Source organism: Aotus nancymaae, unplaced genomic scaffold (genome assembly GCF_030222135.1).
Source record: "Aotus nancymaae isolate 86718 unplaced genomic scaffold, 86718_ANA_hifiasm-v0.15.2.pri h1tg000016l, whole genome shotgun sequence".
Classification (NCBI taxonomy): Eukaryota; Metazoa; Chordata; class Mammalia; order Primates; family Aotidae; genus Aotus; species Aotus nancymaae.
In genome coordinates, this window is record NW_026988428.1 from 39,625,053 (window position 1) to 39,648,940 (window position 23,888).

General features: G+C 46.7%; 2 protein-coding genes across 11 annotated transcripts in view; both read left to right on the top strand.

The window, feature by feature from the left end:
- The window catches only part of IKZF4 (IKAROS family zinc finger 4), a 30,729-nt gene extending 26,669 nt beyond the window's left edge, over positions 1-4,060 (top strand). For all 9 annotated transcript variants that reach the window (XM_021666040.2, XM_064377208.1, XM_021666041.2 and 6 more), the window contains one exon: positions 229-4,060. In XM_021666040.2, the coding sequence (XP_021521715.1) occupies positions 229-989 (761 nt within the window). In that variant the 3' untranslated portion in view covers positions 990-4,060. The remainder of the gene's footprint in view (positions 1-228) is intronic.
- A 4,055-nt stretch (positions 4,061-8,115) lies between these two features.
- Positions 8,116-10,338, top strand: RPS26 (ribosomal protein S26). 2 transcript variants are annotated; one of them, XM_012450438.2, is made up of 4 exons: positions 8,116-8,206; positions 8,446-8,623; positions 9,249-9,379; positions 9,726-10,338. In XM_012450438.2, exons 1-4 carry the CDS (start codon positions 8,204-8,206, stop codon positions 9,759-9,761), a joined length of 348 nt encoding a protein of 115 aa, XP_012305861.1. In that variant the 5' UTR covers positions 8,116-8,203; the 3' UTR covers positions 9,762-10,338. The 2 variants fall into 2 exon arrangements, with proteins under 2 accessions (XP_012305861.1, XP_012305860.1); XM_012450437.2 differs by lacking the exon at positions 8,116-8,206 and having other exon boundaries at positions 8,427-8,623.
- The last annotated feature ends 13,550 nt before the right edge of the window (positions 10,339-23,888 follow it).

Below are 23,888 nucleotides of genomic sequence, written 5' to 3' on the forward strand. Positions count from 1 at the left end.
CTTTATGGAGAGTAATAAAATGAAGTATTAAACATCAGTGGGCTGGGATTGAGTCCTTCTCTAAGATTACAGCCTAGAGTCAGGGAGCAGTCCCACAGAGACCCTGGAGAAAGTAAAGTAGTAAATAATGTTACATCCAGCCCCACAGGTAAGAAAACAAAGAAGTAATCCTGAGGAGAGTGTAGGAATTATCTAAACCCAGCCCTGCTGAGTTCCTCTTCTCCACAGGCGAAAAGCAGATGCGCTTCAGCCTCTCAGACCTCCCCTATGATGTGAACTCGGGTGGCTATGAAAAGGATGTGGAGTTGGTGGCACACCACAGCCTGGAGCCTGGCTTTGGAGGTTCCTTGGCCTTTGTGGGAGCAGAGCATCTGCGTCCCCTCCGCCTTCCACCCACCAATTGTATCTCAGAACTCACGCCTGTCATCAGCTCTGTCTACACCCAGATGCAGCCCCTCCCTGGTCGACTGGAGCTTCCAGGATCCCGAGAAGCAGGTGAGGGACCTGAGGACCTGGCTGATGGAGGTCCCCTCCTCTACCGGGCTCGAGGCCCCCTGACCGACCCTGGGGCATCCCCCAGCAATGGCTGCCAGGACTCCACAGACACAGAAAGCAACCATGAAGATCGGGTTGCGGGGGTGGTATCCCTCCCTCAGGGTCCCCCACCCCAGCCACCTCCCACCATTGTGGTGGGCCGGCACAGTCCTGCCTACGCCAAAGAGGACCCCAAGCCACAGGAGGGGTTATTGCGGGGCACCCCAGGCCCCTCCAAGGAAGTGCTTCGGGTGGTGGGCGAGAGTGGTGAGCCTGTGAAGGCCTTCAAGTGTGAACACTGCCGTATCCTCTTCCTGGACCACGTCATGTTCACTATCCACATGGGCTGCCATGGCTTCAGAGACCCTTTTGAGTGCAACATCTGTGGTTATCACAGCCAGGACCGGTACGAATTCTCTTCCCACATTGTCCGTGGGGAGCATAAAGTGGGCTAGCAACCTCTTCCTCTCCCCTCAGTCTACCACTCCACTACCCTGCCTGTAGGCATCTATCCCTGCTCCCACCATTTCCCAAGGAGTTTTCCTTTGTAGCCCCCACTACTGGCTACCTGACCTCACGCCTGACCCTGACTCCTCCCCACCTATTCTCCTCTATCCTGACCGATTTAAGCATTGTGATGAAACAGGTCTTTTGCTTATGTTTTTCCTTTTTCTCTTCTCTTATCCCAGCATACAGAGTTATTTATTAATTAGTTGATTTTTTTTGCCTTTTTTTTTTTTTTTTAACTTATATCAGTCACTTGCCACTCCCCAACCCTCCTGCCCACAGTTCCTTTCCACTTTAGGCCAATTTTTCTCTTAGATCTTCCAGCAGCCCCAGGGTTAGGAAGCTTCTCTTAGTACTAAGAGATTTCAAGCTTCTTGCTTTAAGTCCTCACCTTTTACATTATCTAATCCTTCAGTTTTGATGCTGATACCTCCCCTGGTCCTACCTTAGCTCTGTGGCATTATATCTCCTCTCTGGGACTCTTCAACCTGGTACTCCATACCTCTTGTGCCCTCTCACTTTAGGCAGCTTGCACTATTCTTGAATGAATGAAGAATTATTTCCTCATCTGGAAGTAGGAGGGGCTGAAGAAATTCTCCCCAGGCACTGTGGGACTGAGGGTCCTCTTGACGTTCCTCTAGTAATATGAGTTCCTCAAAGCCTACATTCAGGATCTCCCTCTAGGATGTGATAGATCTGGTCCCTCTCCTTGAACAACCCCTCCACACTGCTCTAGTCCCTTCAACCTATGGGTCTATTCAGTGGTGGCTTTTCTCTCCTTGGAGTGCCCCAATTTTATATTCTCAGGGGCCAAGGCTAGGTCTGCAACCCTCTGTCTCTGACACATTGGGAGCCACAGGTGCCTAATTAGGAACCAGGACATGGGAAAGGGGTGGGTCAAAATTCTTCTCTTTCTCCTCCACCCCTCAAACTTCTTCACTAGTGACCTTCCTAGGCTCTCAGGGGCCCCTTCGGTCCCCATCCTATGAGAAACTAGTGGGTTGCTGCCTGATGACAAGGGGTTGTCTCAGCCCCTCAGTCATGCTGCCTTCTGCTGCTCCCTCCCAGCAGGATTCACCCTCTCATTCCCGGGCTCCTGGGCCCTGTTCTTAGGATCAGTGGCAGGGAGAAACGGGTATCTCTTTTCTCTCTTCTAATTTTCAGTATAACCAAAAATTATCCCAGGATGAGCATGGGCATGTGCCCTTCACCCCATTCCACTCTTGTTCCAGCAAGAATGGGATGGGTACAACTGAACTGGGGTCATCCTTTACTGTCCCCTTCTGCACTCAGCTCCCAGACACAGGGTAGAGGGGGTACTCCTCCTGGCTACTGCAGAGACCCCTGGCTATCTGAGTAACCTAGGATTAGTGAGAAGGGGCAGAAGGAGATACAACCCCACTGCAAATGGAGGTCTCTTCCTACAAGAGTTTTCTACCCGAGGCCACAGCCATCCCACTCTCTGCTTCCTTGAGATTCAAACCAAAGGCTGTTTTTCTATGTTTAAAGAAAAAAAAAAGTAAAAACCAAACACAACACCTCACAAGTTGTAACTCTTGGTCCTTCTCTCTCTCCTTTTCTCTTTCCTTCCTTCCCCTTTCATCTTTCTTTCCACATGTCCTTTCCTATTGGCTCTTTTGCCTCCTACTTTTCTCACTCCCTATCAGGGATATTTTAGGGGGGATGGTAAAGGGTGGGCTAAGGAACAGATCCTGGGATTGGGGCTCCTAAGGGCTCTGAGAGGAGTCTACCTTACCTTCTTATGGGAAGGGAGACCCTAAAAAACTTTCTCCTCTTTGTCCTCCTTTTTCTCCCCGACTATGAGGTTTCCCCAAGAGAACCAGATTGGCAGGGAGAAGCTTTGTGGGGTGATTGTTCCTCCTTGACAATGTAGCAATAAATAGATGCTGCCAAGGGCAGAGAATGGGGAGGTTAGCTCAGAGGAGAGTGGTCTCTAGAGAAAGGAAGAATCCTCAACAGCACCCAGGGGTGCTAGCTCCTTTTTAGAATGTCAGCAGAGCTGAGATTAGTATCTGGGCTTTTCCTGAACTATTCTGGTTATTGAGCCCCTTCCTGTTAGATCTACCCTTCCCACCTCTTCTGTGTCTGCTGTGTATTTGGTGACACTTCGTAAGGACTAATCCCTTCTGGGGTATCAGAGCCTTAGGGTTCCCCCATCCCCTTCCCCAGTCAGCTGTGGCACCTGTAACCTCCCGGAACATGAAGGACTATGCTCTGAGGCTATACTCTGTGCCCATGAGAGCAGAGACTGGAAGGGCAAGACCAGGTGCTAAGGAGGGGAGAGGGGGCATCCTGTCTCTCTCCAGACCATCACTGCACTTTAACCAGGGTCTTAGGTACAAAATCCTACTTTTCAGAGCCTTCCAGCTCTGGAACCTCAAACATCCTCATGCTCTCTCCCAGCTCCTTTTGCATAAAAAAAAAAAAAAGTAAAGAAAAAGAAAAAAAAAAACCACACACTGAAACCTACATGGAGAAAAGAGGTGTTTCCTTTTATATTGCTATTCAAAATCAATACCACAAACAAAAAACTTTCTAAATAGACACTTTTCCAGACCTTTGTTTTTTTGTGTCAGTGTCCAAGCTGCAGATAGGATTTTGTAATACTTCTGGCAGCTTCTTTCCTTGTGTACATAATATATATATATATATTTTTAATCAGAAATTATGAAGAACAAAAAGAAAAAATAAACACAGAAGCAAGTGCAATACCACCTCTCTTCTCCCTCTCCTAGGGTTTCCTTTGTAGCCTATGTTTGGTGTCTCTTTTGTCCTATACCCCTTCACCTCCTCCTCTCTTCTGATTTCCCTTCCCCCACTTTTTTAAAGAGTTTTTCTCCTCAAGGGGAGTTAAACTGGCTTTTGAGACTTATTGCAAAGCATTTTGTATATGTAATATATTGTAAGTAAATATTTGTGTAACGGAGATATACTACTGTAAGTTTTGTACTGTACTGGCTGAAAGTCTGTTATAAATAAACATGAGTAATTTAACACCTCTGGTTGTTTTCGCAGACTTCCTTGTCTTGCTTTTCTACGAAGAGGGAGGGGTCCTCCTTGCAGCATCTTGTATCAACTACTGAACAGTTTAGGAGGTGAACCAAGACAGAAGAATTTTCAGCCTAGAATGGGAAATGGAGGAGATTTTCCTACCAGGAAAGAGTGCCTTCAGGATAGGAAAGAAAGTCTGACTTGCCTGTCTGCCCAAAATAGAAATTAATCAAACATGTGTTGAGTACCTACTATGCACAAAACATTTTTTACTGGTGAAAAAATAAAAGCCCAAGAGAGAATAAATACCTTGTCCAAGGCTCACCAGCCAGTAAGTGACAGAACCAGAATTTGAACCCAGGGGTGTGTGACTCCAAAACATATGCTTATCCCTTTATGCCAGGGAATGCAGCCAGTGAAATGTCTAAGCTAGAAAAATCAGAAGTAAGAACATCAATTTGTTTGTCTTGAATATTAACTACTTTATTTCCTTCACTCTGAACTTTTTTCTTTTCTCTTCCATCTACCTCATTGCTATTCCATACACTAATGTCTGTCTTCTGTTTTCCATGAGACTACAGTGAAGTGAAAATTAGACACTCCTATCTAGAGTCTATCATTTTCCATGTCCCATTGAAACTGACAAATTCAAAGTCAAAACAGACAGGGAAGCCGGACTGGTGGAGCACACTTGTCATCCCAGCTACTTGGGAGACTGACTTGGGAGGATCACTTGAGCCTAGGAGTTCAAGAACAGCCTCAGCAACACAGGGCAACACCATCTCTATAAGAAATTTTAAAAGTTAGCTAGGCATGGTGGTACATAACCGTAGTCCCAGCTACTCAGAAGGTTGAGACGGGAGGATCACTTGAGGCCAGGAAGTTAAGCCTGCATTGAATTGTGATTGTGCCACTACAGCCTCCAGACCCATCTTAGAAAAAAAAAGGCCAGGTGCAGTGGTTCACACCCGTAATGCTAGCACTCTGGGAGGCCGAGGCAGGCAGATATCCTGAGCTCAGGAGTTAGAGACCAGCCTGGGCAACATGGCGAAACCCCATCTCTACTAAAAATACAAAAATTAGGTCAGGCACAGTGGCTCACGCCTGTAATTCCAGCACTTTGGGAGGCCAAGGCAGGCAGATCACGAGGTCAAGAGATTGAGACCATCCTGGTCAACATGGTGAAACCCAGTCTCTAAGAAATACAAAAATTAGCTGAGTGTGGTGGCACGCACCTGTAGTCCCAGCTACTCGGGAGGCTGAGGCAGGAGAACTGCTTGAATCCGGGAGGCGGAGGTTGCAGTGAGCCAAGATCGGGCCACTGCAATCCAGTCTGGCACCTGGCGACAGAGCGAGACTCTGTCTCAAAAACAAACAAACAAACAAAAATTAGCTGGGCATGGTGGCTCATGCCTGTAATCCCAGCCACTCAGGAGGCTGAGGCACAAGAACTGCTTGAACCCAGGAGATGAAGGTTGCAGTGAGCCAAGATTGCACCACTACACTCCAGCCTAGGCAACAGAGAGAGACTCTGTCTCAAAAAAAAGAAGAAGAAGAAAAAAAAGTAAGAAAACAGATTTTAGCTCCAAAAAGTGGGTTAAAGGTTAAAAGAAACCATGATGGGTTGCTGGAGGAAAGGTGAATCTTGTGTGCTCAGACTCTAGAGTGAGTCATGAATGAACAATGGTTTCCATCTGTGCTATCTTGGGTGTGAATGCTAAGAGGCCCTCTTGCCACCCTAGTGTCTTCAACTTTGAAGACAGTGGGTGGTTGATAGCCATTCCTGCTCAAGGATTAAGCTTTCTTTTGCTCAAGGGTTAAGCTTTTTTTTTTTTTTTGAGACAGAGTCTCACTCTGTCATCCAGGCTATAGCACAGTAGCCCAATCTTGGCTCACTGCAACCTCTGCCTACTGGGTGCAAGCGATACTCCTACCTCAGTCTCCCAAGTAGCTGGGATTGGTGTGCACTACCAGTCCCGACTAATTTTTGTATTTTTAGTAGAGATGGGTTTTCACCATGTTGACCAGGCTGGTCTCAAACTCTTGACCTCAGCTGATCTGGCCCCCTTGGCTTCCCAAAGCGCTGGATTACAGGTGTGAGCCACAGCACCTAGCCTAAGGCTTAAGTCTTTCTGATGGCTTTCCAGAGGTAAATGAAACTTATACATAAGAATCTTTCAATTAGGGGTCAGAATCACTAATGAGTGATGAAATAACTTTCGTGGTTTATGATCAGCATTTATTAAAATAAAATACAGAACAGAAAAAAACACAAATAAAATAGAGAAAAGAACATACCAGTGTACCTTATGACATTGTTTCATGAAGCTTGTGTTTCAGTTTTGTATGTGCATGTAATTGTGCTTGTGTGTTGTACTGGGCACCAATGTAAAATGTATTCGTGCTACGGATCTGGGTGAAAAACGTTTAAGTCATTAGTCCAGGCTATTCCTCCATCCATTTGTTAGGTGACATACAGCATAGTATAATGGAGCCAGAATACCTACTGCACCTCAGTTCTTCAATCTTTATTTTTTTAATTTTGTTTTTGTTTCTGGGTTGGTTGGTTGTTTTTGTTTTTTTACGGAGTTTTGCTCTTGTTGCTCAGGCTGAGGTGCAGTGGCGCGATGATCTCGGCTCACCGCAACCTCCGCCTCCCGAGTTCAAGTGATTCTCCTGACTCAGCCTCCTGAGGAGCTGGGATTACAGAAGCCCACCACTATGCCTGGCTAAATTCTTCGATCCTTTTTTTTTTTTTTTTGAGACGGAGTTTCGCTCTTGTTACCGAGGCTGGAGTGCAATGGCGCAATCTCGGCTCACCGCAACCTCCGCCTCCTGGGTTCAGGCAATTCTCCTGCCTCAGCCTCCTGAGTAGCTGGGATTACAGGCACGCGCCACCGTGCCCAGCTAATTTTTTGTATTTTTAGTAGAGACGGGGTTTCACCATGTTGACCAGGATGGTCTCGATCTCTTGACCTCGTGATCCACCCGCCTCGGCCTCCCAAAGTGCTGGGATTACAGGCATGAGCCACCGCGCCCGGCCAATTCTTCGATCTTTAAAGTGAGGATAATAATAGTACCTACCGGCCGGGCGCGGTGGCTCACGCCTGCAAACCCAGCACTTTGGGAGGCTGACGCGGGCAGATCACGAGGTCAGGAGTTCGAGACCACCCTGGACAACATGGTGAAACCCCATCTCTACTACAAATTTAGCCGAGTGTGGTGGCAGGCGCCTGAAATCCCAGCTATTCGGGAGGCTAGAGCCGGATAATTGCTTGAACCTGGGAGGCAGAGATTGCAGTGAGCCGAGCCGAGCCGAGATCGTGTCACTGCACTCCAGCCTGGGTGACAGAGCAAGACTCCGCCGGCAGGTGGCGGTGGCGGGGGGGGGTAGGAGGGTGGGAGGGACATAGCACCTACCTATAGGCTTGGTGAAAGTTAAATGGGTTAATATTTATAAAGGCTCTTACCACAGTGCCAGGCATTGTGCCCACGGGTCCAGAGATAAAAAGAATGAGAAATAGTCCCAGCCTCAATGCACTTCGTTGTGGGGTTTTCTCCTTATTGGAAGGAGGGATTCACAAAATGTTTCTCTTAGGTCTTCCTCTTCGTAATCCTACACCTAGCTAGTAGCAAGGCTGTCAGAGAAATGAGCCGAGAGCGTCCTCCGGTGGCGCAGCGTCGCCTTCAGTCTAAGGACTTGGGGCCGGGGGTCCTCTTGGCTTCGCACTACAACTCCCACCAGGTATCTCTCCTTCTCTGGCCTCCAATAGAGAGTGCGCCTTGTAGTCCAGCGCCGGGCAACTTCCGCGCCTACCGTCGCATAAACCGGAAAACTACACCGCCCAGAATTGCGTCCGGGTCGACGCGGCGCGAGGTTTGCTGGGAGACGCATAACCTCGATTTTCTTCCGCCAGCCGGCTAAATAGTCCCACGTGCACGTTGTTCCACGAACAAATAAATGCTAGGAACGCCTTCCAACCCTGTATTTCAGTAGAAATGCTAAACGTAAAGGAATATTTGAGTAAAGTGTGTTGCCGTTCTTGACGCCCGCCACCTAAGGATTCTCCCGGTGTGCGCGTAGGGATCTCTTACTATATAAGAGGGCCCTGCGGCTTGTCGCCTTCTTTCTCCGCTGCGAGCTTCCAAAATGGTGAGTCCTGCCGCGTGGTAAGCGTGGGGGTCGGGTGCGGACTCTGGGATTGTGGAGATTTGAGATCCTCGAGCACGGCTGAGGAGTGGGTAGAGTGTACGTTTGCTTCGGGGCTTGGCGGGATTTGCGGAGGAACAGGAGATCCGAGCAGCGCCTTCCTGGGGGCTGCCAGTGCGGCTTGTGGCCTGAGGCTGGGTAAGTTGCGCGGTCTTCTTAACAGGTTTTCCATCCTGATGCAGACAAAGAAAAGAAGGAACAACGGTCGTGCCAAAAAGGGCCGCGGCCATGTTCAGCCTATTCGCTGCACGAACTGTGCCCGATGCGTACCCAAGGACAAGGCCATTAAGAAATTCGTCATTCGAAACATAGTGGAGGCCGCAGCTGTCAGGGATATTTCTGAAGCGAGCGTCTTCGATGGTAAGTGAGCCACCGGCGCCAACTGCGCGAGGATCTCAGTACCTAAAAGCCTTTCCCGAACCTTGACTTTCTACAGGCTCCGTTCGTTGGAGCCTCTCAGGCAATTTCCACATATTTAAGGTGGTTGCTGGTAGAAGACAACAGTGTAGTATATTTTCTTGTTTGTTGTTTTGATTCTTCTCTGGGCAGAGGGTGACTTTTTGTGATAGAGCACACAGCCTTTACTGTGAGGTAAAAGTTTGCCTATTTCGGGTCTGAGATTCCAAAAAACACTAGGAATTTGGTAAATTTTACAATTCTTGTACTATTGATTATTTGTAGAGAGCAAGGTTCGGGGTAGGCATTAGGGCTGGTGTAGCTGTTGAAGGAACTGGATTCTCGGTTTATTGCATTTAGAGTGTCAGTCTGGTCCTTGTAGTGTCAAGGTGAACTCACATGGGATGTTACTCATTTGTAAAACTGTGGGTTGTACATCAGGTGCTTTGGGGGTCCTTTTGTGTGCCTGACAGGCATTTAAATAAGTTTAGCTTTACTTGATGTAAATATGTCAGATGCTATTCGTTCATGTAACAAAAAAGCAAGGTAGGTATATGATACCAGTATAACTTAATTTTCTATTCCTTAGCTTATGTACTTCCCAAGCTCTATGTGAAGCTACATTACTGTGTGAGTTGTGCAATTCACAGCAAAGTAGTCAGGAATCGATCTCGTGAAGCCCGCAAGGACCGAACACCCCCACCCCGATTTAGACCTGCGGTGAGTATTTTAAAAGGAGACTGGAAGCCAGGGGAGTGATGGTTTAAATTAAGATCTTTGCCTCAGGTTTAGGTGTAAGACAGGTGAGACCCACGCCTGAACATGCTTATTAGAGACACTGCAAAGCAGTGTTACAATCAGAATTGGTTTTCAGGAAGCAGAGTAGTGTTCTCCCTCCACCTAAACCAGCTTCCAATGCATTTGTAGCCTGAATACATTGAGAGGATGGTGTCAAGTTATATAAGGGAAGGAAGTCTTGGATCCATGGTTTTTAATTTACTCTTGTTTTTGTTTTTTTCTTAGCTGCAGCACAGAACAAATTTACTCTTATTCCTTTGTCTTTCAGGGAGCTGCCCCACGACCCCCACCAAAACCCATGTAAGGAGCTGAGTAAAAGATTGAAGACAACTATTCTCTGGAGAAAAATAAAATGGAAATTGTACTTGATAATTGTCTATTAAGTGTATCTGTGCCAGATAGGGTGGGGATTTTGTGTGTGTTAGACCAAGTGTGAAATAACAAGTAGTATTTTCATGGGGAAGAAAGCTTATTTATGTAATCAATTTTTTTGTCGTTGTAGGGGGAGGGGTGGGAGATGGGAGTCTTGCTCTGTTGCCCAGGCTGGAGTGCAATAGTGCTGTCTCAGCTCATTGCAACCTCTGCCTCCTGGGTTCAAGCGATTCTCCTGCCTCGGCTTTCCAAGTAGCTAGGATTAGAGACGTGTACCACCACACCCAGCTAATTTTTTGTATTTTTAGTAGAGATGGGGTTTTACTATATTGGCCAGGCTGGTCTGGAACTCCTGACCTCAGATAATTCACCCCTTAGGCCTCCTAAAGTGCTGGGATTACAGGTGTGAGCCATCATGCCTGGCTGTTCATTTAAATTAAACCTTGTTTGCAGTCATGTCCTTGGCCTCACAACTTGCATAGCTGTGTGAAATAAAAAGTTTAGGCATCTGTGACTTGCATTCATTCAACTGCGTCAATTTTAAGTTGACATCCTAAAAATGGGTAAAGATCAGGAGAATAAGGAAAAACAGTTGAGAGAGGAGCATATTGTGAAGTGACTGAAAATTGAGGTGTTTATACCCCTGGAGGGGGGACTTGAATAGTAGATGGATGTCTTGAATAGCTTCAGAGCCTGAAAGGATTCATGTTCAGATCCTTACTTTCCTACCTTGGAAAAAGACACAAGGCAGTTGTAGAAACCTGAGACATCCCAGAAAATACATAGAGAGGCTCTACCTTACTTGTATGTGACAACAGTTTTGTCCTAGAATTCAGGGAAAAATATATTTGGGAGTAAATTGTTCTTACTGACTGCCAGTAAAAGGTAAGACCTATATAGCTTGGAGATTTTAGACACTTGGGAGCTGCCTGCACCCCTGTCCCCTTTAAAGCAGTTCTACCTCAACCTCCCAAATTGCTGGGATTACAGGCATGTGCCAGCTAATTTATTTTTTTGGTAGAGATGGAGTTTCACCGTGTTTGCCAGGCTGGTCTCGAACTCCTGACCTCAAGTGATCCACCTACCTTGACCTCTCAAAAGTGCCGTAGGCCACCACACCCAGCCTAAGAAGGGTAGAGTATTTAAGTGTGGAGGTTGTCCTGTTAATTGGAATGCACTCCCCCACAAAAGTCCCAGACGGGAACTACTGACCTGACTTGACTATCAATATACCAGTGCATGTACTGGAATAGCTGTGGCAAATCCTGAGTTTGTAAGAACATTCAATTTGGCAATATAGATCCTTTAGGGAGACTCAAGTTATCAGTGCCCTTCCTTTACACTTACTACACTGTAATAACCTGATCACACCAAGGGTAAACAGGAAGTGACAGAAGAAAATTAGAGGTCCATGGCAAAAATGGGTGCTGAATCTGGCTCTAAATTCCAGCTTGCTCTGTATGAGCAGATTCAAATACTAAATCATGGCTGTAGTTCTATTTACAGAACTGATCAAGATTTCTCCTGAAGTGTCTAGAGGCACAGCCTGTCACGTGGGTCCTAAACCTGTTCTATGAGTTTACAAACTCAAAACATACTCTTCGTTCTAAGTATAGAGTATGCTGTTTGATTCTGACTCCAGGGATTCTTTCAAGAACCTAGCTGCTCCCAGACTTTTTTTTTTTTTTTGAGACGGAGTCTCGCTCTGTTGCCCAGGCTGGAATGCAGTGGTGTGATCTGGGCTCACTGCAGCTTCTGCCTCACAGGTTCAAGCAATTCTGCCTCAGCCGCCCGAGTAGCTGGGATTACAGGTGTGTGCCACCATCCCTGGCTAATTTTTGTATATTTAGTAGAGACAAGGTTTCATCATGTTGGCCAGGCTGGTCTCGAACTCCTGATCTCAAGGGATCTGTCTGCCTCAGCCTCCCAAAGTGCTGGGATTACAGGCATGAGCCAGCACGCCTGGCCAGGAATCTGCATTTTAGTAGTTTCCCAAGTGATTGTGATGCAACTGGTTGGCAGACTAAACTGCAGAGCAGATGTGAGGGGAATGTTGACATTGGAGGATTTTATTGATGGTGAATCCTGGGTTCCAGAAAGCTGTGAAAGGGTTTCAGGAGATGGGTAAGAGTGCAAATGGGGTCAGAAAGGGCTGCATGGGAATTCGAATCAGAGATGTGGATTGAGCTGCAGTCCTGGGCTTCTGGTGACTGCATGAACAGATGCTACTGAGCCCTGGTGAACATCATGCTCACAAGCCAAGTGTGCAGTGTGACCTGGAGTCCCAAGTCACACTACCTACAGATCCAAAGACCCTGACTTCACAGCTGCCTCCCAAGGCTATTTTCCTACCCTTTTCTCTCTGCTCTCGTCTCAGATCAGTGTTGCATTCATCATTTTTGAAATATGAGAATATGTGGGAAGGGAGCAAGGTGAGATAGGCCCAGAAACATTGGGAGGGGTGTGGGGAGCAGTTGGAGAGGAATAGATAGATTGGGGTGGGGAGGAAGAATAGTCTCCCTCCCACATCCCTGGACCCCAAAAATAAGTTCTTAGGACACATCCATTTTTCTAGGGTAATGTACTACTTACCCTGATCCAGGCACTCTGGATGAAAGTTAGGTGGGTGGCTTCCTGGCCGTGGCTCACGCCTGTAATCCAGCACTTTGGGAGGCCAAGGCAGGTGGATCACCTGAGGTCAGGAGTTTGAGACCATCCTGACCAACACGGGGAAACCCTTTCTCTACTAAAAAATACAAAATTGGCCAGCTATGGTGGCATGCACCTATAATCCCAGCTACTTTGGAAGGCTGAGGCAGGAGAATCGTTTGAACCCGGGGGCAGATGTTTCAGTGAGCCAAGATTGCGCCACTGCACTCCAGCCTGGCAAAAGAGTAAAATTCTGTCTCAAAAAAAATAATAATAATAAAGAAAGGTGAGTTCATTAGTTTACAGTTAAAGATCTCATAGATAAGAAGCCAGGCCTCACTGATGTTAGTACCTCGGGCAGACCGTAGAGGGCAGTATCATGCAGCAGTTAAGAGCCCAGCTTCGGAGTCCGACAGACCTGAGTTTGAATTCTTCCTTCGCTCTTTGGTAGCTTTGTGTGTACCCTTGGGTAAGTTACTCTATCTAAACCTCCAAAATTTCATTTAAAAACACTTCACAAAACTGTTCTGAGAACTAAATGAAATAATCTATGCAAAGGACTTTGCAAAGAAACTGCCAGATAATGCAACATTACAAATGGGAGGGGTTACTATTTTTGGCCCAGTTTTATGCTTTGTAAGTCTTTTTTTTTTTTTTTTTTTTTTTTTTTTTTTTTTTTTTTTTTGAGTTAGAGTCTCGCTGGAGTGTCGCCCAGGCTGGAGTGCGGTGGCAGGATCTTGGCTCACTGTAACCTCTACCTCCCAGATTCAAGCAATTCTCCTGCCTCAGCCTCCCAAGTAGCTGGGAATACAGGTGTGTGCCACCATGCCTGGCTAATTTTTTGTATTTTTAGTAGAGATGGGGTTTCACCATGTTAGCCAGGATGGTCTCGATCTCCTGACCTCGTGATCCACTCGCCTTGGCCTCCCAAAGTGCTGGGATTACAGGTGTGAGCCACTGCACCTGGTTGCTTTATAAGTCTTTTTTTTTTTTTTTTTTTTTTTTTTTTGAGTGCAATGGCGCGATCTCGGCTCACCGCAACCTCCGCCTCCTGGGTTCAGGCAATTCTCCTGCCTCAGCCTCCTGAGTAGCTGGGATTACAGGCACGCGCCACCGTGCCTGGCTAACTTTTGTATTTTTTTTAGTAGAGACGGGGTTTCACTGTGTTGACCAGGATGGTCTTGATCTCTTGACCTCGTGATCCACCCGCCTCGGCCTCCCAAAGTGCTGGGATTACAGGCTTGAGCCACCGCGCCTGGCCTTTTTTTTTTTTTTTTTTTTTTGAGACGAAGTTTCGCTCTTGTTACCCAGGCTGGAGTGCAATGGCGCAATCTCGGCTCACCGCAACCTCCGCCTCCTGGGTTCAGGCAATTCTCCTGCCTCAGCCTCCTGAGTAGCTGGGATTTACAGGCACGCGCCACCATGCCCAGCTAATTTTTTGTATTAGTAGAGACGGAGTTTCACCATGTTGACAAGGATGGTCTCGATCTCTTGACCTCGTGATCCACCCGCCTCGGCCTCCCAAAGTGCTGGGATTACAGGCTTGAGCCACCGTGCCCGGCTATAAGTCTTAAAAAATCAAATTTTTTGTTATAGATTTGTTGAGAGTAATTGAAGTACAATACATTGTAGGTATTTAAAGTGTACAATTTGAAAATTTTTTGTTTTTGTTTTGTTTTGTTTTTTAGAGACAGAGTCTTGCTCTGTCACCCAGGCTGGAGTGCAATGGTACAATCTCAGCTCACTGCAACCTCCACTTCCTGAGTTCAAGTGATTCTCCTGCCTCAGCATCCTGAGTAGCTGAGTTTATAGGCAAGTGCCACCATGCCTGGCTAATTTTTGTATTTTTAGTAGAGATGGGTTTCACCATGTTGTTCAGGCTGGTCTCGAACTTCTGACCTCGTGATCCGCCCGCTTTGGCCTCCCAAAGTGCAGGGATTACAGGCATGAGCCACCTCGCCTAGCTGAAAAGGTTTGACAAATGTGTATACCCATGAAACCATCACCATACTCAAGATAATGGACATACAGATCACCCCAGAAGTTGCCTCTTGCACCTTTGTAATCTCACCATCCTGCCACTCCCAGCCCTGTCCCCAAGCAACCACTGACCTGCTTTCTGCAACTATAGATTAGTTTGCATTTCTAGAATTGTAGAATTGTACGTAAATGGAATCCCACAGTGTATATGTGTGTATACTAAAAATATGTAAATTAGCCAGGCATGGTGACAGGCACCTGTAATCCCAGCTACTCGGGAGTCTGAGGCAGGAGAATCGCTGGAACCCAGGAGGTGGAGGTTGCAGTGAGCCGAGATCATGCCACTGCACTCCAGCCTGGGCGACAGAGTGAGACTCCATCTCCAAAAAAAAAAAAAAAAAAAAAAACACCAAATAACATTGCTACAAACATTTGTGTACAAAGTCTGTGTGGACATATGCTTTCTTTTCTCTTGTGTAAACAGAGTCATGTGTCCTCAAGCACAGGGATATGTTGTGAGAAATTCATCGTTAGGCAATTTAGTCATACAAACATCTTAGAGGTACTTACACAAACCTAGACAGTATAGCCTACTACACACCAAGGCCATATGGTAGAGCCTCTTACTCCCAGGCTACAAACCTGTGCAGCATGCTCCTGTACTCAACCCTGCAGGTAATGGTAACACAATGGTATTTATGTATCTAACCATATCTAAACATAGATACAGGCCAGGCGCTGTGACTCACGCCTGTAACCCCAGCACTTTGGGAGGCCAAGGTGAACTAATTACTTGAGGCCAGGGGTTCAAGACCAGCCTGGTGGTTCAAGGCCAACATGGTGAAACCCTGTCTCTACTGTAAATACAGAAATTAGCCGGGCGTGGTGGCAGGTGTCTGTAGTCCCAGCTACTCGGAGGCTGAGGCAGGAGAACTGCTTTAACCCTGGAGGCAGAGGTTACAGTGAGCCAAGATTGCACCATTGCACTCCAGCCTGGGTGACAGAGTGAGACTCATCTTGAAAAAAAAAGAAAGAGAAAAGGTACAGTAAAAACATGGCATTAAAGATTAAAAATGGTCTGCCTGTATGGGGCACTTACCATAAATGGAGTTTGCCGGACTGGATGTTGCTCTGGGGGAGTCAGTGAGTAGCGGGTGAACATGAAGGACATCACTGTGCACCACCATTGACTTTAATAACACTGTACACTTAGGCTACATTACATTTGTTTTTAACATTTTTTTCTTCAATAATAAATTAACCTTAGCTTCCCATAACTTTTTTTTTTTAATTTTTCTGAGATAGATAGTGTCTTGCTCTTGTCACCCACGGTGGAGTGCAGTGGCACAATAATGGCTCATTGCAGCCTCCACCTGAGTGACTGGAACTACACGCATGCACCATCATGCCTGGCTAATTTTTCTTTTCTTTCTTTCTTTCTTTTTTTTTGTAAACACGAAGTCTCACTCAACTAGCAAGGGAGGCTGGTCTTGAACTTCCAGGCTCAAGCAATCCTCCCACCTTGGCCTCCAAAAGTGCTGGGATTACAGGCATGAGCCACTGCATCTGGCCCCAGGTTAATGTAATTCTTTTACTTTATAAACTTATTAACTGTTTTACCTTTTGACTCTTTTGTAATAACACTTAGTTTAAAACACAAAAACATTGTACATCTGTACAAAAATATTTTTTTCTTTATGTCTTTATTCTACAAGCTTTTCTCTATTTAAAAAATCATTTGTCTTTTTTTCTTTTTTTGAGACTGAGTCTCGCTCTGTCACCCAGGCTGGAGTGCAGTGGTGCAATCTTGGCTCCCAGGTTCAAGCGATTCTTCTGCCTCAGCCTCCTGAGTAGCTGGGACTACAGGCGCCCGCCACCATGCCTGGCTAATTTTTGTATTTTTAGTAAAGACGAGGTTTCACCTTTTTGGCCAGGATGCTCTTAATCTCTTAACCTCATGATCTGCCCACCTCAGCCTCCCAAAGTGTTGGGATTACAGGCATGAGCCACTGCACCCAGCCAACTTGTTTCTTATAAGTAGAAAATGTACACTCTAGGCCAGGCGCGGTGGCTCACACCTATAATCTCAGCACTTTGGGAGGCCAAGGAAGGCAGATCACGAGGTCAAGAGATCGAGACAATCCTGACCAACATGGTGAAACCCCGTCTCTACTAAAAATACAAAAATTAGCTGGGCATGGTAGTGCGCGCCTGTAGTCCCAGCTACTCGGGAGGCTGAGACAGGAGAATTGTTTGAACCCAGGAGGCGGAGGTTGCGGTGAGCCGAGATCGCGCCACTGCACTCCAGCCTGGATAACAAAAGCAAAACTCTGTCTCAAAAAAAAAAAAAAAAAAAAAAAAAAAAGAGTACACTCTAGGATAACAATAAGATATAGAGTAAATACATAAACCAGTAACAGTCATTTATCAAGTGGTATGTACATAACTGAATATGATAGACTTTTATACAATCAGCAGTGCAGTAGGTTTGTTTACACCAGTATCACGACAAACATGTGAGTAATGCATTGTGCTATGATGTTATGATGGCTACCTCTCTAAGCCATAGGAATTTTTCAGCTCCATTATAATCTTATGAGACCACCATCATTAACATAGCTATTGTCAACCAAAATATCATCATATGGTGCATGACTGTATCTAGGAGTGAAATTACTGACTGTGTGAGTCATATAGTAGGCATATACTTAACTTTTTGTTTTTTCTCTGAGTCTGCTTGCTAGGGAATATACTTAACTTTTTTTTTTTTTCTTTTGAGACGGAGTTTCGCTTTTGTTACCCAGGCTGGAGGCAATGGCGCGATCTCGGCTCACCGCAACCTCCACCTCCTGGGTTCAGGCAATTCTCCTGCCTCAGCCTCCTGAGTAGCTGGGATTACAGGCACGCACCACCGTGCCCAGCTAATTTTTTTGTATTTTTAGTAGAGACGGGGTTTCACCATGTTGACCAGGATGGTCTTGATCTCTTGACCTCGTGATCCACCGGCCTTGGCCTCCCAAAGTGCTGGGATTATAGGCGTGAGCCACCGCGCCCAGCTATACTTAACTTTTTAAGAAACCACTGCCAGATGCGGTGGCTACCCCTGTAATCCCAGTGTTGTGGGAGGCCAAGGTGGGAGGATTGCTTGAGGCCAGGAGGTGGAGGTTACAGTAAGCCAAGACTGTGCCACTGCATTCCAGCCTGGGTGACAGAGCAAGACTCTGTCTCAAAAAAAAAAAAGCTAACATCAGTCGCTTTCCTGGGATAGTTCCTCCTGCCCAGGAAGTTAACTCAGGAGACCAAACTATAAAACTAAGTCTTGTTTAATCAGCACAGGATTAGGGCTGGAGTAGTCAATTGCTCCTCTACTCCAGGGACAGTTTTATCTAGGAAAGATAATAATCATTTCTGTATAAACACAACACACTCTCTATGACTCTATAAACAATTTCTAGTAATCTTTCTTTTTTGTTTTTGTTTCTTGGGTTTTTTTTTTTTTTTTTTTTTTTTTTGAGATGGAGTCTCACTCTGTCGCCAGGCTGGAATGCTATGGCACCATCTCGGCTCACTGCACCGTCTGCCTCCTGGTTTCAAGCAATTCTCATGCCTTAGCCTCCCGAGTAGCTGGGATTACAGGCATGTGCCACCATGCCCAGCTAATTTTCCAGTAATCTTTCTACATTCTCCTCTTAAAAACAACGACAAATGCATTTGCTCTGTTCATGCATGGACTATTTCCAGAATGATTCTCAAGAAACTGTTAACAGTTGTTGCCTCCAGGGAAAAGAACTAGGTGACTGGAGGACAAATGGATGGAAGAGTTCTTTTTCAGTGCTGTGGTACTAGTCCAAGCCACCATCATCTCTCATCTAGATTATATCAGGGCTTCCCTCCTGACCTTCTTGACTCTATTCTTGCCCACCACAGTTCTTTTACCACATAGTAACAAGACTGATTACTTTATTATTTTATTTTATTTTTTGAGACAAGAGTCTCATTGTATCACCCAGGCTGGAGTGCAGTGGCACAATCTTGGCTTACTGCAACCTCTGCCTCCCAGGTTCAAGCGATAACCCTGCCTTGGCCTCCAAGTAGCTGGGACTACAGGCATGCACCTCCATGCCTCGCTGATTTTTGTATTTTTATTTATTTATTTATTTATTTGAGACGGAGTTTCGCTCTTGTTACCCAGGCTGGAGTGCAATGGCATGATCTTGCCTCACTGCAACCTCCGCCTCCTGGGTTCAAGCAATTCTCCTGCCTCAGCCTCACAAATAGCTGGGACTACAGGCGTGCACCACCATGCCCAGCTAATTTTTGTATTTTTTAGTAGAGATGGGGTTTCACCTTGTTTACCAGGATGGTCTCGATCTCTTGACCTCGTGATCCACCCGCCTCGGCCTCCCAAAGTGCTGGGATTATAGGCGTGAGCCACCACGCCCTGCCCGTATTTTCATTTTTTTTAGTAGAGACAGGGTTTCACCATGTTAGCCAGGCTGGTCTCGAACTCCTGACCTCAAGTAATCCATCTGCCTTGGCCTCCCAAAGTGCTGGGATTACGGACATGAGCCACCGCACCTGGCTAAGACTGATTGTTTTAAAAAGCAAACCACTGCCAGGTGCGGTGGCTCACACCTGTAATCCAGTGCTGTGGGAAGATCCCTTAAACCCAGAAGTTTGAGACCAGTCAGAGCAACATGGTGAAACCTTGTCACTACAGAAAAATTTTAAAAGTTGGCCAGGCGCAGTGGCGCACGCCTGTAATCCCAGCACTTTGGGAGCCCAAGGCGGGCAGATCACCTGAGGTCAGAAGTTCAAGACCAGCCTGGCCAACATAGTGGAACCCCATCTCTACTAAAAAAAAAAAAAAAAAAAAAAAAAAATACAAATTTTTTTTTTTTTTTTTTTTTTTTTTTTTTTTTTGAGACGGAGTTTCGCTCGTTACCCAGGCTGGAGTGCAATGGCGCGATCTCGGCTCACCGCAACCTCCGCCTCCCGGGTTCAGGCAATTCTCCTGCCTCAGCCTCCTGAATAGCTGGGATTACAGGCACGCGCCACCATGCCCAGCTAATTTTTTTGTATTAGTAGAGACGGGGTTTCACCATGTTGACCAGGATGGTCTCGATCTCTTGACCTAGTGATCCACCCGCCTCGGCCTCCCAAAGTGCTGGGATTACAGGCTTGAGCCACCGCGCCCGGCAAAAAATACAAATATTAGCCAGGCAGCCGGGAACGGTGGCTCATGCCTGTAATCCCAGCACTTTGGGAGGCTGAGGCTGGCGGATCACCTGAGGTCAGGAGTTTAAGACCAGCCTGACCAATATGGTGAAACTCCGTCTTTATTTAAAAAAAAAAAAAAATTAGCAGGGCATGGGGGCGGGCGCCTGTAATCCCAGCTACTCAGGAGGCTGAGGCAGGAGAATGGCTTGAGCCCAGGAGGTGGAGGTTGCAGTGAGCTGAGATTGTGCCACTGCACTCCAGTCTGGGAGACTGAGCAGGACTCCATCTCAAAAAATAAAATTAGCCAGGTGTGGTGGCATATGACTGTAGTCCCAGCTACTGGGAAGGCTGAGGTGGGAGCATCCCTTGAGCCTGGGATGTAGAGGCTGCAGTGAGCCAAGACAGTGCCAGTACACTCCAGCCTGCACAGTGGCCCACACCTGTAATCCCAGCACTTTGAGAGGCCAAGGCAGGCAGATCACGACCATCCTGGCCAATATGGTGAAACCCCGCCTCTACTAAAAATACAAAAATTAGCTGGGCGTGGTGGTGCACACCTGTAGTCCCAGCTACTTGGGAGGTTGAGGCAGGAGAATTGCTTGAACCCGGGAGGTGGAGGTTGCAGTGAGCCAAGATTGAGCCATTGCACTCCAGCCTGGATAACAAAAGCAAAACTCCATCTCAGGGGGAAAAAAAAAAAAAAGGCCAGGCATAGTGGCTCATGCCTGTAATCCTATCACTTTGGGAAGCTGAGGCAGGTGGATCACTTGAGGTCAGGAGTTCAAGACCAGCCTGGCCAATATGGTGAAACTTCATCTCTACTAAAAATACAAAAATTAGCCAGGTTTGGTGGCAGGCACCTGTAATCCCAGCTACTTGGGAGGCTGAGGCAGGGGAATCGCTTGCACTCAGGAGGTGGAGGTTGCAGTGAGCAGAGACCAGCCACTGCACTCCAGCCTGAGAGACAGAGCAAGACTACCTCAAAAAAAAAAAAAAAAAAGCAAATACAAAAATACAATCTCGTCACTCCCCCACTTGAATTCTTTCATGGCTTCTCTCTGTAATTAAAATTTGCACTCCTTACTGTGGTATATACATTCCTGCATGGTCTGGCCCCTCCCTTCCCCTCTAGCCTCCTCCTCTCCCATGGCCTCCCCATTATTCTCTCTGTTCCACCACACTGGCCTCCTTTCTGTTCCTCAGACCCTCCAAGTTCATTCTTCCTTCAGGCTTTGTGCACTCTCTAGTTGCTCTTCTTTCTGGTCAGCACACAACTGGCTCATTTTCCTTATTCCAAGCTTAGTACAAACGACACTACCTCAGAGAACCCCCTTCTGATCACTCTGTCTAAATTAGCTCCTCCAGGTGCACAGCCATGGTCACCTTCCCAATACTTTGTTTTCTTTATGCCACTTACTACTGAATTATTTTCTGAGTTATTCATTGGCTATCTACACTCCCTAGAATTTAAGCCCCTTGAAGGCAGGGACTTATCTCTTGTTTTTCTCCTGTGTCCTCAGTGTTTGGAGCAACACGTGGCACTGAATGAATGAATGAATGAATGCATGTATGGGGGCGCATGGAAAGGACGCAGGTGGCAGGCGGTTGTATTCATTGCCTCTCGCTGCTATAACAAATTACCACAAACTTAATTTTATTATCTTAGAGTTCTAGAGGTCAGAATCTGAAATGGGTCTTACAGGACTACAAGGTGTTGGCAGAGCTGGGTTCCTTCTGGAGGCCGTAGGGGAGAATCCATTTCCTTCCCTTTCCTTCCTTTTTCAAGCTTCTAGAGGCTGTCCGAATTCCTTGGCTGGGGGCCTCTTTCTCCAAGTTAAAGTCAGCCTCATCACATCTTCAAATTTCCCTGTCTGACAGTTCTATCTCCCTCTTACGAGGACCCTCGTGATTATATTGTGGCACTCAGGTAATCTATGAAACTTTTCCCATCTCAAGATTCTTATTTTAACCACATCTAAGTCTCTTTCTTCACATAAGGTAACAGACTCACAGGTTTTGTAGACAAGGACGTGGGCATCTTTGGGGGCCATGAATCTGCCCAGCACAATGATAAACCTCTGTCCTGGAAGTCTACCCTGGCCACCGTAACTCAAGTATTACTTCCTCCCCGAATCCTTTTCAGAACTTATCACCTGCAGACGTAGATGGCCAGTCCTTCTTTTGCACCTACATGGTACTTGAACTCTGTAACGGCACTTACCACACCCCATAGAAATTGCTGAATTTACTTACCTGCTTGTCTCTTCCATTAGGCTCGGAGTCTTTTAGGGCAAGGTCCAAGGCTTTTTTCATCTCTGCATAATCAACATCAATTTATTTTTTTTTTAAAGAAATCAATTTATGCCGGGCGCGGTGGCTCACGCCTGTAATCCCAGCACTTTGGGAGGCCGAGGCGGGTGGATCACGAGGTCAAGAGATCGAGACCATCCTGGTCAACATGGTGAAACCCCGTCTCTACTAAAGATACAAAAAATTAGCTGGGCATGGTGGCGCGTGCCTGTAATCCCAGCTACTCAGGAGGCTGAGGCAGGAGAATTGCCTGAACCCAGGAGGCGGAGGTTGTGGTGAGCCGAGATCGCGCCATTGCACTCCAGCCTGGGTAACGAGAGCGAAACTCCGTCTCAAAAAAAAAAAAAAAAAAAGAAATCAATTTATGTAAAAAAAGAAATTGCCAGGCACGGTGGCTCACCCCTGTAATCCCAGCACTTTGGGAGGCTGAGGTGGGCAGATCATCTGAGGTCAAGAGTTCAAGACCAGCCTGACCAACATGGAGAAACCCTGTCTCTACTAAAAATAGAAAATTAGCTGGGCGTGGTGGCACATGCCTGTAATCCCAGCTACTTGGGAGGCTGAGGCAGGAGGCAGGAGACTGAGGCTTGAACCCAGGAGATGGAGGTTGTAGTGAGTCAAGATCCCGCCATTGCACTCCAGGCTGGGCAACAAGAGTGATACTCTGTCTCAAAAAAAAAAAAACAAAACTGATCTGGGTGCACCAATTTTATTAGTCCCTGGATGTTTCAAAGATAAATCAGTGCAGTCCAGGTGGCTCATGCCTGTAATCCCAACAGTTTGGGAGGCCGAGGTGGGAGGATCACTTGAGGACATGAGTTTGAGATCAGCCTGGGCAACATAGCAAGACCCTCTTTCTCTCTCTTTCTCTCTCTTTCCCTTTTCTTCTTTCCTTTCCTTTCCTTCCTTTCCTCTCTCTTTCTTTCTTTCTTTTTTTTTTTTTGAGACAAGGTCTCACTCTGTCGCCAAGCGCGAGGCTGGAGTGCAGTGGAGCGATCTTGGCTCACTGCAACCTCCGCCTCCTGGGTTCAAGCAATTCTCCTGCCTCAGCCTCCCGAGTAGCTGGGACTACAGGCACCTACCACCATGCCCAGCTAATTTTTGTATTTTTAGTAGAGACGGGGTTTCACCATGTTGGCCAGAATGGTCTCGATCTCTTGACCTCGTGATCTGCCTGCCTTGGCCCCCCAAAGTGCTGGGATTACAGGCATGAGCCACCACACCCGGCTTGCTCGCTCTTTCTTTTCTTTCTCTTTCCTTCCTTCCTTCTTTCTTTCTTTCTTTCTCTCTGTCTCTTTCTTCTTTCTTTCTTCTTTTCTTTCTTTTTCTCTTTCTTTCAAGACGGAGTCTTGCTCTGTTGCCCAGGCTGGAGTGCAGTGGCATAATCCCAGCTCACTGCAACCTCCATCTCCCAGGTTCAAGCGATTCTCCTGTCTCAGCATCCCCAGTAGCTGGGATTACAGGCGCCCACCACCACGCCCAGCTAATTTTTATATTTTTAATAGAGACAGGGTTTCACCATGTTGGCCAGTCTGGTCTGGAACTCCTGACCTCAGGTGATCCGCCCTCCTTGGTCTCAACTTAGACCTTAGCATCACCAAAAATTGTACCAATCTCAAGCTCAAATCTCCAGTAACTTCCCCTTTTAGCTCACTTACTCAACTATGCCCATGTCAACAATTTGTGTCCTTCACATTCTCTCCATCCGTTGGTCCAACCATTTCCCCAGCATCCAACAGTCTCCACATATTTCTTCAAGAATCTTGGTTTCTTTAATGAGAAATGACAGTTAGAATTGGGCATAGTGGCTCACACCTGTAATCCCTGTGACTTTGGAGGCTGAGGCAAAATGATCACTTGAGTCCAGGAGTTCAAGACCAGCCTGGGGAACAATAGTGCC

Coding starts and splice junctions, on each gene's coding strand:
- RPS26 (XM_012450437.2), top strand. CDS start 8,440: ATGCAGACAAAGAAAAGAAGGAACAACGGTCGTGCCAAAAAGGGCCGC. Junction 8,624..9,248: donor TGAAGCGAGCGTCTTCGATG/GTAAGTGAGCCA, acceptor TCTATTCCTTAG/CTTATGTACTTCCCAAGCTC. Junction 9,380..9,725: donor CACCCCGATTTAGACCTGCG/GTGAGTATTTTA, acceptor TTTGTCTTTCAG/GGAGCTGCCCCACGACCCCC.